This window comes from Lygodium microphyllum, chromosome 13, assembly GCF_053477565.2.
Source record: "Lygodium microphyllum isolate KBCC chromosome 13, Lygodium_microphyllum_v1.1.10, whole genome shotgun sequence".
In the NCBI taxonomy this organism is placed as follows: domain Eukaryota; kingdom Viridiplantae; phylum Streptophyta; class Polypodiopsida; order Schizaeales; family Lygodiaceae; genus Lygodium; species Lygodium microphyllum.
This window is the reverse complement of record NC_141147.1, coordinates 5,926,171-5,943,186: the sequence shown is the minus strand read 5'-3', so window position 1 is coordinate 5,943,186 and position 17,016 is coordinate 5,926,171. Positions and strand designations below refer to the sequence as shown.

At 42.7% G+C, this 17,016-nt stretch overlaps 1 protein-coding gene across 2 annotated transcripts in view; it reads left to right on the top strand.

Annotated features, from left to right (window-relative positions):
- Positions 1-17,016, top strand: part of PSAT1 (phospholipid sterol acyl transferase 1) — a 259,587-nt gene that overhangs the window by 121,732 nt on the left and 120,839 nt on the right. For both annotated transcript variants that reach the window (XM_087690727.1, XM_087690728.1), the window contains exon 8: positions 12,909-13,008. In XM_087690727.1, the coding sequence (XP_087546853.1) occupies positions 12,909-13,008 (100 nt within the window). The remainder of the gene's footprint in view (positions 1-12,908; positions 13,009-17,016) is intronic.

Here is a 17,016-nt window from a genome sequence, read left to right as displayed (position 1 = left end):
CTGTAAATTAACCTGTCAATGCAGAAAATGATGCTGGACATGATCAGCCAGCTATTGCCCATGATAATGAGCCACTACATGCGCAGGAACAGCCAAGACAGCAAGCTGTTAATGCTGTTTTGTAGGTTGAAATGCTAGGACAGATTGCTGAAAATGGAAATTTACAAGAACAGCTAGCAAACAATGATCATTGGGTTAGGAGATCATCTAGGGCTACTAGACAACTTGACAGATTTGTTCTTGGTGCAAACAATGTGGCTGATTATGTCATGTTGATAGATTGTGGTGAATCATCTTGCTTCAAGGAAGCAATGTATAGACAGGACAACAAGAAATGGTATAAAGCCATGTTGTCAGAAATGGAATCTCGTGAGAAAAATGGCACTTGGGACTCGGTGCAGTTGCCCAAAGGGTAGAAAACACTTGCATGCAAATGGGTTTACAAAACGAAGGTCACTTGTGCTTCCTCACCAAAGTATAAAGCAAGATTGGTTGCAAAGGTCACTTGTGGTTCCTCACCGAAGTACAAAGCAAGATTGGTTGCAAAGGGCTACAAGCAGGAGCATGGAATTGACTTTGATGAGATTTTCTCTCCTGTAGTCAAGATGACTACATTGAGAACCATTTTGGGCTTGGTTGCAAGCGAAGATATGGAGCTCATACAGATGGAAGTAAAGATTTACATGGTGATCTGCATGAAGACATATATGTGCAGCAGCTTGAAGGGTTTGTGGAAAAAGGGAAAGAAAAGATGGTATGTAAACTCAAAAGGAGTTTGTATGGGCTAAAACAAGCACCAAGAGAATGGTATCATAAGTTTGATACATTTATGCAGTCTCAAGGTTTACATAGAAGTCAAGTGGATCACTGCTTGTACGCGAAGAAGGCAGCAGATGGCAGCCTGATTATCTTGGTTTTGTATGTAGATGACATGTTGATTGTTGGTAAGGATACTCATGCTTGCGCTTCAATGACTACTTCCTCGCATTGGTGGCCTTGCTCAGCATCTTGATGTCTCTTGGGAGCCATGGAAGAAGCTTGATGGATTTGGGCAGGGCTTCCACATAAGACTAGAGAGAGAGAGAGGGAGAGAAAGAGAGGCTTGGCTGATTGTGTTAAATATGCGGGGGTTAACCCCGAATCCATTCAACCCGAATGACCGGTTGTTCCACAAAAAACTGAGGTTTTGGCCATAAACCATAATCACGATGGATGGCCGAATGGAGATAATCACATTTAGTGCATTAAAAAAAGGATTACTTTTTAAGCTATTAATTCTATAATTTTAATGAGGGATAAGGTAGTCCGTTACATAGATTAGGATAAGTTAGAAAACACATTTGGGAGAGAGATTAATAATTGCAAATTGTTTGTAAAGATACATTTGTTTAGTATCTTATATAATCCTTCAGAGACTTTTAAGCAGCATCTTGATCATTTAAGCCTTTTTTACCGATAATTGACTACTGTCAAAAGCCGTTTGGATAATAATGATGATAAAAAGGCTATACTTTTGAATAGCTTGACGAAAGAAGTACAATTCCATGAAACCATGAGAGCTCTCTAGTTGGCTCGAGAGATGAAGTATAAGGAAATGGTCACCATCCTTTTGGATGACGAAAAGTGCAACAAAGATGCAGTTATTGCATCAACAGCCTTCTACAGTAAGAAACAACCACCCAAGTGCTGATATTGCAAGTGTGTTGGTCACATTGTTGATCAATGCTACAAAAAGAAAGATAAGTAGCAAGACAAGCAACATGTCCAATATGCTGTTGCTAATACCTTATCTAATAGTGACTTTGATGAGCCATCTACCACCTTTGATAAGGCCCTTAATGTATCTGTTCAATCATTGTCTCTTGACAATGTATAACCCTATTAGTATGCTTTTAAAATCAAATCCTATATAAATTAATAAAGTTTTTTGGAATTAAACACTAACCATACCCATGCATGTGTTAAGACCTTTCCAAGCGCTTACTGTGTGGGATACTCTGCCCGGATTTTTATTCTAAAAGATTTGTACTTTCCTTTTACAATTCTATTAGAAGCTATGTTTGAAGGGGGATTGTAACCACTTCTACGTGATTGCTGGGTTGATCTTGAAAGCTATAATAGGAAACATGTTTCTTGGCTACTATACCAGCATGTGGGTAGATTTGCCTAGGGTCTTGAGTCTAAGTGTGATTTCGAAATTGCCCTAACCCTAGAATACAATCACATTACAAGACCCTTTAGCCAGCCTAACATTTAGGACATGTTCACATCATTAAAGTCATAATTCTGGACATCTAGTGATAAAATTGTTGTTGGTCATTCACCAATGTTGTGGGTGCCCATTTGGGATGTATCTCCTCCCCCCCCCCCCGGCCAATGGGTGTTATTTTCCTTACCAATATTGTGAGGAACGAAGTGAAATGGCGAATATTTAGTGAGCATGTACTCCAATTAACCTTTGCTTCTTAGTACTTGCTCCACTAGACATTTGGAATAAGTAGTTGGATTAACTTACTTAGTCTTATTGGTCAAGAATCAATCTAGGTTTGAGTGGAATGCTGTAAGTGTTATCCTCCTACTAAAGAAGTTCCTCAGTTGGGATTGGTTTATCCTGCCCCGGGTGTTCTTTGAAATGGCTTATATGGGACATCAGATGAATGTGGAGATCCAAAGGTATCTCGAGAGGGAAGTGTTAACCCTCAAACAACAAGGTGGAAAAGCCGGAAAATCTAAAGCAGAAGACAAGGCCAAGGAAAAAGTGAAACAGAAGACAAAGGCGGGCCAAGAAGAATCTGGAAACACAAGAAGTGCAGAAAAGTCCAAAATCAAGGAAAAAGATGCACGATGCAAAGCGTGAGTCTATACTTTTTGTAAAAAACCGCAAGGTGCACCATGATTTATTTTAAGAGTGCCGGGCTCTTACCCATGCAATTTATTTTAAGAGTGCCGGGCGCTCACCCATGCAATTTGTAAAGGTAGTTGAGTGGTAGAAAGGAAGCTGGGAAGATAGAAGAACAATGGGACAAAGGGCCTAGGCAACGACCGGCCGTGTAAAAAGGGGATAAGGGAATGACTGTCCAAAAGGGATTTAGGGTTTTGTATATAAAGTTGAAAAGTGAATGAGAAGCTCATTCTTGTGTGTGGCAAAAAGCTTCTTTTTCTTATTCTCTTCTTCCTGCCTTCTTGCTTGTGCTTGAGCGAGGGAGTGAGTGAGTGTGAGGGAGTGAGTGTGTGAGTGAGGGATCGAGGAGAAGAAGCTCCCCATCTCCTCTCTTCATCTTCTTCTCTTCTCTACTCTTCTTTTGTCTCGCGTGGCTATGGAGGATGGAGCTTGTTGGAGAGGGATTGAGGTTGCTTGAGCTTGCCTCAAGGATCGTGGAGCTACCGGCGTACACGAGAGAGGAGGGTACTCGATTGGGCATCAAGGTAAGCTCACTACACCCCATAGGTAGGGAGGGCGTGTCGGCTATGTGAGAGGTAGCCATGGCTGCTCGGCTTGAAACACTTGACCAATAAGCGGTTCGTAGATCTCGGGGGTTGAGCTTGATGCTCCCTTCATTTTGGTTCCGTTGCTGAGACCGACGGAATCGAGCCCTGAGCGTTGTGAGCTTCGAATCGATCATAGAAGTAGGGTTTTCAGCTCGAACCGGTGCTTGAGATAGATAGGAGATTTAGGTGGTTTGATTTTCAGAACAAGTAAGTATTTTGGGTTGTTGTTGAGTAGGCAAGTAGCTAAATCAACTGTAGCCACTGTTTTTGATTTTTGTTGCGTTAGCATAGGATTAGGACCAAGGAAACAGGGAAAATAGAAGGGTTTTCTGTTGTTGAAAACAGGGAGAAAGGGGCATAAAATCTAAATCTTGAGTAGATGGGTGCAAGAGGGGCAACCATAAGATGAAAGGAGACTTGAGCAGGGCAATAAGAGTCTCAAAAGGTCAGGGGAAGCCTCATTTTGCAGTTGGACATTCAGAGAGAGAGAGAGCTTGAGAGAGAGACTGTGAGTGCGATCCGGTCATTTTGTTGTCGCCCAGCCATTCCAGGTATTCCTTGACCTTCTCTATGTTGTGCTTGTTTGATCTGGAAAGTTGGAGCTTGTACTAGGACCCCCACGCGTAGCATTCGTCGTTCGCGCCCTTGTGACTGCGTCGCGGAAAACGCAGTCGGACCAGGCTGCAGGTGTCCGAGTGCCAGAATCGGACACTCGGACTGTCCGACTCTTGGAGTCAGACTGTCTACTAGTCGGGCTGTCCGACTCGGACGCACCGCCTTAGAGTCGGACCACCTAGATCGATTAGACCAACTACGTGATCGGACCATCCGACTCTGCCAGTCGGACCCTGCCACATGGTAGTAGGACCCATTTTGAGACTCGGACCATCCGGTCCAATTGGACAGTCCGGTTCTACTAGTCGGACAGTCGGGCCACCCAGACTCGGATGGTCGGACTCCCAGAATCGGACCACTAGGGCAGAACATTTTAACTGGTAAGTGAGCCACCTTCTTAGGCCAAGGACACTTCGAACACATCCCCAAACATCCTTGAGTACCTGACCTGGCTCTCAGAAGCGAGAAATTGGAGAAGCCACACCTGGGCAGCCTAGAGTGAATCTCTAGTAGCAGGCCATAGAACAGATGAGACTTAGAGCTGAAACTGACCCTCAGATTCCAATCCGGCCTTGACGGAGTGTAGAGTGTGTAGCGTAGATCCTAGACAATACGAGAGGACAACCAGAAAATGCGCTTAGAGCCATATTAGGCTACAAACAAAAGGGGGAAAAGCGGGAACTGCATTGTTATTTTGCATTCGCACGCCACGCTGATTTCATAATTTAAAGTGCACCAAAAGGGAGAAAGCTTGATTTGGCACTGCGCACTGGAAAGCACTAAGCACAAGTGTGAATAAATTTGACAGCTGCTTTTAATAACAAGGAACTCACATAGAATCGTAATAATTTAAAGAACTCACCAGTAGGAGTAGACCTTGAGACATAGCTGGGTGCCATAGAGCCCCGTTAATAGGACCCCGGATCCTCGCAGAGAGGGCTTTGCCCCCTCCGCACTCCCCCAAATATCAACGGTTGATTGCAACACTCAATCCACCGACAATAGAACTTGCATTGACCAATCAAGAGTAAATACAACACTGTCACAATAGGGTGACAAATCTATACGAGTCGCATCCAAGGAGAACCATGACGCAATAACAACAAAGCCTCAGGAGAAACATGGAATCCCCGAGGACATAAGCAATCCTAGAGTTGACCAATCTTGCTCATCTAGGCCTGAGCTCCCAACTATGCTAAAGCCTAGGGAAACTCCTAGAACCTTGCATGAGATAGTAACTGAGCAAGCCCTCATTGAACATACAAGTGTTGCAGAATGCTTAATTGAGTTGGATGCTAAGCTCAAAGTGTTTGCACGTGTCTACGTCCTAGCAGACATGGGCGCATTCCCTAGGGAGCAGCTTGAAGAATACTTGCTATTTCTCCTATCCTGGGAAGAGCAAGAACATCTTGACAAGCACTATGACAGGCTCTTGCATGAACGCATGCGACTCATTTTTGATGAGGAAGCCGACGAACTACGCTTAACTGTGACATTCAATGATGTGCTCGGCCAACCAAATCTCTTAGAGATAGAGCAACTAAAGCGACAATCAGAGGGTCGAAGTCAATTTGAAAAACGTTCGTTTGAAAACCGTGTTACAATGGCCCAACTGGGAGCCCAAATTATGACAGACTTAGAGGAGCGATTGGCCAAATAGCGGTCTGAAAGAGACCCAACCTATGTGGCATCGAATTCCTTTCGAGTGCTGACTGCCATTCGAGGTATGGACTTAGCCGAAACTAGCCAAGAAAACTCTCTAATTAATAAGGTTCTCACTGAGGAGGAGCTACAAGTTGCGAGTAGGCTCGGACAAGGTACCATGCTACTCGATGTTGCAAAATATCTTTTGTTATTAAGTAAGCGGCCACGAGTACTGGATGCGTGTGCCACACTCCAATACAAGCCTGAGTTCTACAATTGGTTTTTATCCTCACGAAGTGACATGGATTCGTAAATATGTACATAAATAAACAATGAGTCTTGTGACTGTGTATAGATAATGTCAACACACACAAGCAATGATAGTCAAGCAAAGGGAGAAGAGTTTGGGTTTGACAGGCTGAGCTCCTCAGGTCCTTCTCTCACCACACGTGTAGAAGTTGTGTGACTATTCCCGCCTCTAGGTGGAGGGCATGCAACCCTCATTACCGCCATAGGAAGCCCTGATCAACATCTCTGAGGACGTAGACAGGGCGCTGTCCCTTTCTATACGCCTTTCCCATTTTCGGTCTATCCTTCCGAGGATGAGCCTTGCTCCACTCCATCACAACCAGTCCGTGCAACTTAGCATAAGCCAAGATCTGCTAATGGCTGGAATACGCCCTATAGTCGCAGTAGGATAAATATCATCACGGGGGCCGTCCCTCTACAACAAACATTACATGCCTCACCTCACCCCTCCTTGTCATATGCGCTTGATAATCCACTGTTTAATCCCTTTTATACAAATTATTCTATCTTGCCTCAAAGCCTAACCTTGGTTCACATTTTGCAGATTCCCCCATAGTAGCCGTCATGGAGCACACAATGCAACTGGCCGGCAAAGAAACTCTCCGCCGTCGGAGGGAGCACAAGGCACTAGCGCCTCCACCAGAACGCTACGTGTCTACTCTAAAGAGGTACACACTGAAAAGAGGCCCGAAGAGACACTGCCTAGGACGCAAGCCGAAAACTTGCCAAGCCAAGAGGAGGAATGCTCAAGGGAGCACTCGGGATGTAGCAACACGGGCCATGCAGGCCCCCATTAGATGCTCGGGCACCAGGTGTTCGAAAGAGGAAAAGACGGCTAGAAACGAGCAGGAATTTAATAAATTGTTTAAAAGCATTCTTGAAACAGCTACGGCCAGTCGCGGCCAGGGACTACACCATGCGGGTCCCGGCCGATATCTTCCCTGCCTAGCCTGATGGGAGTCTCTCATCGGCACAGCCCTAGTCGCCCGACCACCCGAACTCACCCCGCCTCGAACAAATAGAATAGCCCCCATGTTGTATAAGCCGTTTAACAAAAACCATCTTGCCATAACTTTTTGTCCTTAAGTGGTTAAAGGGGCAGGCTCCCTAAATGTACAAACCTCCCTTACCTACTACTAATACATGCCACGTCTTTAACAAGCATCGATGATATGCATCGCAGTCAGCACTATAGGATTTTGGTAAAGTAATATCTTTTTGTGCATCTATTATTATAATTGATGCATATGACTTGCATATACTCTCACGAAGTATCAAGTGGATGCAAGACGGCACAGGTCTTTGTACGAAAGTATTCAATGTCCAAGTCACAAAAAGACCAATAGTCTCACAAGGAGCCATGACGAAGCCTCACCGCCAAAAGCGAAAATCACCCTTGCCGATCGCCCACATCGCATGGCCCAAAGCATGATCAGTGGCCACTTTCTCTTTTTGGGTCGAACTCTACACCTAGCACTTACGGCAGCTGTTACCTCAATTGTACCAACATCGCACGTTACAGAGGTTTTGCAAAATCTCTAGTGTATCTTCCCATCTCAACAACTGTTCTTCTAGCAACAAGGTTAGGACACAATCATCACTGTAATATCTAGTTTCGTAGCCTTTGAATCTCGACATTTCCCAATCCAATTGTAAGGCTGATAGCCTCAACGTATTGCAATGGTTGTACTCATGTTATTTAAAAAAAAAAAAAGCACTCACAATCACAGCACGACACCTAGGGGTCCTCAAATTAGGTACGCCCAGTGACCTTGGTCGACTGACTCCGTTGTCTCTAGTCCCCTAGCCCTCTACATACCCCCCACAATTGTTCAGGGCACATCAAGGGCAAGACATACCTAGGGAGCTTGTCTCGTCTATGATTAGACCTGTCACCCTGATCCATTTGCACGATTCCTTTTTTGCACTCCGCCTTAATACCATTGCAATCGATCGTGGTAAGCAATGCACGACAGCCATGGAAAGGACACCGTACTCGTCAAGCAATACAAGTAGCTACCGGCTACCGAAAGTAAGATGTCGCTGAGCTAAACCATGCTACATTGTATTGTCACAGCACAAACGATGTCTCATGCACCTTCTTGTGTACTTCCCCTCACCATTGACAACTTTTTCTACCTCAGTGAACCCTTGCTTCCTCCACACGTTGCTATGAGGAACCGACATGTGGTCTCCTAACTATGTAATATCTAAGTATGCATGTGTACTCATATAATATCTGCACCACCACAATATATATATAGTTTGGGTTCTCAAGTGCAGGACAATACTCTCAGCTTAGTGAGAGTTCGACGTGTCTCCTAAACTAATCAACACTACGTCTTGTGGACGATGAGAAGACTAGTACTAACCCCAGGGAGAGACCACATATAAAGCTTTTCAATTGCAGGTATTACAGACTCCAACGGAAGTACTGTCAGCTCTTCATCAGCACTCCACTCTGAATTCGTATCCTTCATCATCCTGTAAGCCTAGCAACGAATCCTCACCCATCCCAGCATCCCTGGAACATCAACACCTGTGCCAATCCATGAATGCAACTCCCAACAAAAACCGGTCCTATCCCCAACTTCAACATCCCTATCACCAAGTAAGCAGGCCAACAATGTGCAATCAACCACCTTCATCCGCACCACCACTAAAACTTCTCCAATGGCCGCCATAGTAGTCCCTTCCACCCACATCTTCGGTGCATGCCAAAGCCTGCTATCTACGACGGTGAGTGCCATGGGACTTGCACTCGTCTAGGAGGGGGGTAATGTTAACCCTCAAACAACAAGGTGGAAAAGCCGGAAAATCTAAAGCAGAAGACAAGGCCAAGGAAACAGTGAAACAGAAGACAAAGGCGCGCCAAGAAGAATCTGGAAATACAAGAAGTGCAGAAAAGTCCTAAATCAAGGAAAAAGGCGCACGAGAAAAAGTGTGAGTCTATACTTTTGTAAAAAAGCGCAAGGCGCACCATGATTTATTTTAAGAGTGCTGGGCTTTTACCCATGTAATTTATAAAGGTGGTTGGGCTGTAGAAAGGAAGCTAGGAAGATAGAAGAACAATGGGACAAAGGGCCTAGGCAACGACTGGCCATGTAAAAAAGGGGATAAGGGGATGACCGTCCAAAAGGGATTTAGGGTTTTGTATATAAAGTTGAAAAGTGAATGAGAAGCTCATTCTTGTGTGTGGCAAAAAGCTTCTTTTTCTATTCTCTTCTTCTTGCCTTCTTGCTTGTGCTTGAGAGAGGGAGCGAGTGGGTGTGAGGGAGTGAGTGTGTGAGAGTGAGGGATCGAGGAGAAGAAGCTTCCCATCTGCTCTCTTGATCTTCTTCTCTTCTCTACTATTCTCTTGTCTCGCGCGGCTATGGAGGATGGAGCTTGTTGGAGAGGGATTGAGGTTGCTTGAGCTTGCCTCAAGGATTGTGGAGCTACTGGCGTGCACGGGAGAGGAGGGTACTCGATCGGGCATCTAGGTAAGCTCACTACACCCCATAGGTAGGGAGGGTGTGTCGGCTATGTGAGAGGTAGCCATGGCTGCTCGGTTTGAAACGCTTGACCAATAAGCGGTTCGTAGGTCTCGGGGGTTGAGCTTGAAGCTCCCTTCAGGAAGATACTTAATTGATCTTCTCAGTAATTTGGGCTAATACAAAATATCTTGAAGATAGTGCAAAAGTTGCACTGAAGGGTGGCAACCACTGAGATTTTGAGCATCTCTTTTTAGAAATTTGAGTATTGACTGCAGGCTAGAATTCAACATTTCCAAAATATCTTGTAGAAACTTGAGCATGATTGCATTGTCACTCCTTTGAGTCCTGAGGCAACCTGGTGGTCTTGGCTTATAACCGTATATCATTGAGAGTGGGCTATATCTGATGGCCAAAAGCTGAAATTGTTGTAAGCGAACTCAATCTAGTCTGGGGCATAATGCTTTGAATCAGATTGATAATAGGAGACATATGGTTGATGCATATTCTTCAAATTGTGACCATTTAGGTCTATCAACAGATCTCAAGATGCTCCATGGATGATAGAAAGAAGCAAGACTCCAGTATGTATGTTATTTCGCTGGAAATGGACATTGAGCTAAGAAACACAGACATTGATGATCTCGTTGAGCAAATTATGTAACAAGCGGGTCTCCAAGCATGCTTGGCATGGTTTGTTTTTGTAAAAATGAGATGGGCCATCTATGGCACTTCGTCAATCAGAACTTGGGCAGAAAGAGCAAAGCATCATGACCATGGCTTTAATTGGCAATCCCTACAATGCCCCATGGATATGCAAGTGCACTGAGGTGGAATGGTGTTACGTGCTTACGCCATTCAGCTTGTTGGTCTGACGCCATGGAAACTTGTGCAAACTTCATGCATAAAGGATTTGTTGGGCTGCCAGCAAAAGTACAGGCCATCCAAGGCTAAAGCTTGGTGTATGCCAAAGTCATTGGTGTCCAACATTGGGGTGCATTGAGGTGCGCATTAAAAATTTTCTTCTAGATATCCTTATAACTTCAAAAGGATATGCTTATAAGACAGTACCCATGCTTACCTTTACTGAAAGTAGTCCACTATCGATGAAGTACTTTAGCAGTATCTTTCTCTCAGAAGCCAGTTTATGGGACTCTGAATTCCCTAAGCTCTATGGGATAAAGGTATTATCTTGGACTAGTTGCTAAATCTAAATGAAATGAGGATCTAATTGGCAATGCTCCATGAGAGAAAGATAGGAGTCAGTTGGGGTTTTTGGAAAAGAATAAGACAGATCTCAAAGGTGCTACTAACAGCATCAGCAACTTGATTAGTTGCATGCTTATAGTAGCATGTGCCACAATCAAACACTAAGATGAGTTCTGTGTGCATTACCTTCTGGCTATGGAGGAGATTGGTCTACTTGAGGAGATATTAAAGAAAATTGGGTCATCTGTAAAAGGAATTGGGCATCATAGAAACAAGGATGCCTAACTTTAGGTGCGTGGATGACGGACATGATTCTTTTTTATCGGTGGTATAGTGCATTGGGGTACCAAAACACGGTACTCAAATGTGATATGTCAACCGTGTTGAAACAGGTGGCACCTATGATATAATCCAATAGTGTCTATATGGACCTTGCAAGGCTGTTGTGGATCGAATGTCTGCAATAATTGATCTGCAATTGCAGTGCAGTTGTACCCAATCACATACATGTTAGAGAACATTAATTGAGCTTGCAGTGAAATCAAAAGTGACTTCAGGAAGTGCAAAAACCAATGAATAGGCAATTCGGCCACTAATCTTACCTTAGGGCCTAAATCTTGTGCAATCAATCGATATCATATCATGAGCAGAAGTACTTTGTGCAAAATAATTCACATTTGAGTTGTTGGATAAGCACAACAGTCATCCTTACCACAGATATTGACAAAGCAAATAATTTGTCATTTGTTAGACAGTGATAGGAGTGAGGGTAAGACCACCAGGTTTGACCAGATAGCATATGATGGTTTACAATGGGTAACCAGACACCTTTTGCAATGCTAATCCGTACTGTATAGATTTTTCATGAGAGTTTTTTGTTTGCAGCATGTTTCATCAGCTAGTGGGCGTCTTTGAGATTGATGTTTGCTAGATCTATATGCTGACATCTCCTTCCTTCACCTTGGATAAAGGATCATGTGAACATGCTGGCATTTGGATAAGTCATGAAGTGGTAGAGAAAACATTCAAAGGAAATGTAAACACTCTCTTAAATTGCTTCTTACCTTATGGAGATGCTTGGTTGGGGTTTTGCCATCTAGTGTTGTCCTTGCTTAGAGAAGAATTGCAAATTCTGTTTGTGCATGTTGTATGGCTTCAACTTAAATGTTTACACATTGGTTCTGCCCTTACAGTTGTAACTGATAGATATAATTTTGGGTTATTAAAGGGTGTATTTTCCTTCTCATAAATTTGGAAAACAGTTTGGATATTTATTGTACTTGTGCTTTGAGGGCACATGCTCATATTTTTACTTAGATGAGATTTCAGACATTTTTGACCATTTGGAAGTCTTGTATTATGGTCTACAGTGATATTATTGTTGATACATTTACTTTCTTTGGGAGACCTTTGCAGTGTCCTATAGACCTCATGATAGTGATCAAAGCAAGCAATCTTTCTTTTTGAATGTTTGTGGCTTTGGCTATGTTGACCCCAATATAGCTATCTTTGCACATTGATGTACTATAATTCAATGCGATAGTTTCACAAAAAACACTAAGTGTTTCCACGTCAACATAGGAGTTTCAGCATTCCATTGATATAATATAAGTCAATGCCATAGTTTGACGAAGAACCCCAAGAAAGGAGTTTTTGTTGCGAGTCCAGATCAAGTTAGGAGTTCCCATTTTTTTCAATGCCGATTTTGCTTCATTTTAACTCATCTACAATATAAATGAAGGGAGATTTGTTTTGAACCATTCCCATTCATAGTTGAATATAGAATTATTAACCAAGCTTACGGTCTTTTTCATAGTCTTGCTGTCTAAACTTTCAAAATTCCTTTTTGAAAAATTGGCTGGAGTATTGCATTGCTTTCTGAATGATGCAGAGAGATTTACATAAGTACAGAGTCTCAATATCTTATTGCACCTCTTAAATAAAATGAACACTAAAATATTCTGGCTTAAACTAGGAAATCCATGTGAATTTTACAGAACCTTTTTTCCTAACATGGTTCTTAAGCTTTACATAAGTACAGAAGTCTCATTATTTTATTGCACCTCTTAAATAAAATGAACACTAAAATATTCTGGCTTAAATTAAGAAATCCATGTGAATTTTACAGAACAGTTTTTCCTAACATGGTTCTTAAGCTTTATTTTGTAGATACTTTTTGGATGATCCAATCTTAAATCCTTTGACGCCTTGGGAACGTCCGCCATTGAAGAATGTATATTGCATTTATGGCATTGATATGAGAACTGAGGTGGGTTTGACTCTCAACTTAAACTTAACATGCCACTTCAAGTTAATGCAAGTTTGTATCTTAAGCTTAATAATGCATGCTAAAATGGTTGGCGTTTTTGCTACATTAAGCTCAAGCATTACTTGCTGTTCATTTATTTAAGACCAGTGCTTGTGATGGTCAATGGTTCCTTTTCTCTTGAACTGTGGCTTGAGGGATCTGATGAAGGCCTGAATATACTGATCTGGAGGATGTTAAGAAGTATGACATAGGCTAAGTCTATATCCTATGCTGGTATGAAATAAAGTGAGGCTATGTGTAAAGTGACCTAATAGTCACAGTATCTATCCTCTTTGGAAGATACTCAGTTAGTGTGCAATAAAGAAGAAGAAGAAGAAGAAGAAGAAGAAGAAGAAGAAGGAGATGGATTGAGCCTCCATATCTTGTGCTGTCTCCCTTCCCTGGCGCGTTTATCTTGAGTCTTTTGAGTTGGTACCAGAGTGGGAGTGCGGGAGTGAAAAATTGGATTGAGGAGCACGTCGAATCAAGGTCTACATCAGGCTCAATGCTTGTTGTCCACCATTAATAGCGGTACTAATCCTTCACTAATGAGCCCAAATTCAAGTACATCAGGTGTATAGATTGGAAGAGCCATTGTAGCTCGGATTTGGGGGACTTTATTGCTCACTTTGTATGCATTCGGGAAGCCATTGAAGGCTACAAAGCAATGTATTACAGCATGGTTGTAGTTCATTTTCAAAAGGAAATTGGTCTATGTATTGTACCTAGAAGCACGGGGGCTGCTTAAGCTCATGGCCTGCTTGAGTTGGGGGCTTGCTTGAGCTTGGAAGCACAATGATAGCTTGAATTGAAGCATAGGGCTTGCTTGGAAAGAATAAACAAGCGGTTTAATTGCCATAGACAGAGAGAAGATTTTAGAGATCTTTTCATTGATTAGAGAGCTTCAAGCTCTATGCCCAATTGAAGGACAAGAGGATGTGACCGTCAAATTTACGGCCTGTCAAAATGGCCCGAAGGTCTGTCAAGTCAGAGTGGTGGCAGCAATATCTGCCGCCTTGTTCACGATATGTTTTGTTTTTAAGGCATAGCCTTTATTAAAGGCTAGGGTACCCCTTGAAGTAAATTCTTTTCATATTGGCACAAGGCAAACTGGTTCTTCACCTTTCTTCACATTGGAGTAATCATTGAATTTGATGATTGGGAGGTTTCTTTCACATTTGCTTCGGCTGAACAAGTTAACACTGAATTGGTTCACAGCTGTGTCCTCACACTGCAGAGGTTCAAACTAGTTGTTTCGAGGAAAAAGGGCTGTTTCTATGCAAGTTGCGGGTGGCTGTTTGGAGCCCAAAAAATTTCCAAAAAACTCTAGAAAAATTATTGTGCTTTGACATTGGTCTGGACTTCATTTCTAGGACAAATTTTGCAAAGAAGTAGGCAAAATTGTCATTTTTTTGCTCGTATTTTGATGCATTTTGGGCCATAGGGACACCATTTGAGCTCCGAACTGAGTGTTTCTTGCTAGATAGTAAATCCATGACATGTGGACATGATGTATTGATGTATTTGGCAGTTGGACACATGAATGACAACGATATCATTGGAATCTAATTTACATGTATTTTTAAAGACGTTTTTAATGTTTTCAGTCTTGGAAATGTTGATGCTTGGGTTTGATTCATATTCTTGAACATTGATTTGACACACTGTATATTGTTGGTTCTTTGAAATTGCAGTAGTCATCATGTTAGAAATGGCACAAATCACTCAGATTTTTCATGACAAGTTGACAAAAGACAACTATAGTGTGTGGTTGTATTGTATGCAAAATTTTCTGATGGGAAGAGATCTATGGGATGTTATAAGAGGTGATGATGCTTGTCTTGAGGTCCTTGATGAGCTGATGGAGGAATAGAAGGCTTATAAAGATCAGATAAATAAAAATAGGAACATTTTACATTGGGTATTCATATGCATTTCAGAGACCTTGATCTCGTAGATTAAGAAATCTAGTACATGTGAGCATGCATAGGAGATCATTAAGAAGAAGTATGACACTTGCCTGGAGCCAAGAAGGATACGGTTGAAGCAAAGGTTACATGGTGCATGGCGCAAAATTGGAGCGTTAGTGCCTATGTTGTGGAGATAAAACAGATTGAAGAGGATCTTTCTTTGATTAATACATCTTTTGATGATGATAACTTGGTTTCTATTACCTTGAATAAACTTGGGCTTGTATACAAGTCCCTTGACACTTCTATCTCAAGAATTGAATGAATGATAAGCGCAACTTCAAATAGGACACCCTATGCATCTAGGCCCTGCGTTGCAAGAGATGCAAGACCAGATACGAGACTTGCAGAACAACAGAGGAAGTGATCAGATGATGCTGTGTGTTTATCAACCTCGAACAAGAGAATCCAAGATCAGGATGCTAGAGAAGTTCAATGGTGACCTTTCGAAGTTTAGGGGATTCTTGCAACAAGTCAAGCTTGTGTGATGGAGAGAGGATCGAAGCTCAGCTCAGAGTGCAGTAGACAATGTAAGAGTGAAGCACGATACCCAATGCAATAGAGTGAAAGAGTGTAGATTGAAAGTATAAGGTACAGCCCTTAAACCTTAGGGTTGTAGGGGGGTGTTCACACCCGAACACGATAAGTGTCCGTAAGTATGTGACATAAGCACATACAAAATAAGACAATAAGTCTGGGGAAAAAAACCTCTCGTACCGAGAGTAAAAAGCGCCCCTGTGTCTTGATCACCGACACTCCTATGTGAGCGTAGGCATGAGGCGTAAGTGAAATATCCAACAAACCCCCCTTAGAGTGAAGAGTGATCAAGAGTACAAGGATCATTTGCCATCAAAGGAGTACAAAGAAATGCCCTAACACAGAAACATAAATGAAAACTGTACGACAAAGCACAGACTGATAAAGAATATAGTTAGGGTTAGGGTAACTCAGAGACAATGAACGATGCTCATGCAGCAAACACACTATTCAGTGAATGAATACTGTGCCTCGAACTCTTGTATCTCAAGGATCAGGGTAAGGGTAATGAGCTGGAGAGTGTGTCGTACTCTAAATGGATTCCAATTCGTAGCAAGGCAGCCTTTGGATGTCGAACACCAGCAAACGCAGTAGTGAGAAGCTGGATTTGATGCAGACAGTAGTGAGGAGAGAGAAAGACTAAAAACGCAGGCAGGACAGCCTGCAGGAGAGAGAGAGACAAAAAACATAGGCAGGACAGCCTGGCTACAGGAGAGAGAAAGATTAGAAACGCAGGTAGCAGGACTTATGATGTGGCAGGCTGTATGGCAGCAGGTTTGCACAAGAATAGCAGTCGCCTGGCTGGAATCAGCTCCAAACTGCGTGAAGAGGGCTGGAAATCAGGCGCCAACTGATAGAGACAGCAATGGACAACTTCGGCTGAGATGACCTCCGTGAACGGGGTGTGGGAAGCAAGCTGAAACACCTGAAATCTGCAAAAACGAGATTAGAGAAGAGTAGAGGGCTGGCTGCCTATTTATAGAAAATTAGGATTCTAGATCCTCTCCCACTTAACTCTCTCGATCCGCTTCCCATTTTAGGGTTTTGCCTAAAATAAGCCTCAAATAAGCATGCTTTGGGGCTGTTCAAGTGGCTAAGTGCATTTCTTAGCATAATAAGGAGATCAAATTTAAAGCATTGCAAAATGCTTCAAATTTGTCAAGAGGAAGAGCTTTGGTGAAGATACCTGCCACATTACTGGTGGTAGGACAATAGACAAGGCTGATATCACTTGCATGTAGCCTCTCTTTGACAAAGTGATAATGTATCTCAATGTGTTTCGTGCATGCATGAAACATTGGGTTCCGCGCCACTACAATGGCACTTTGACTGTCAGTGAACAAAGGAGTAGGCTTCGTAACAAATACATCCGGATCAGCTAGCAAGCGTCTAATCCATACGCATTCAACTGTGGTAGTGAAAGCTGCCTTGTATTCGGCCTCACATGACGATATAACAATAG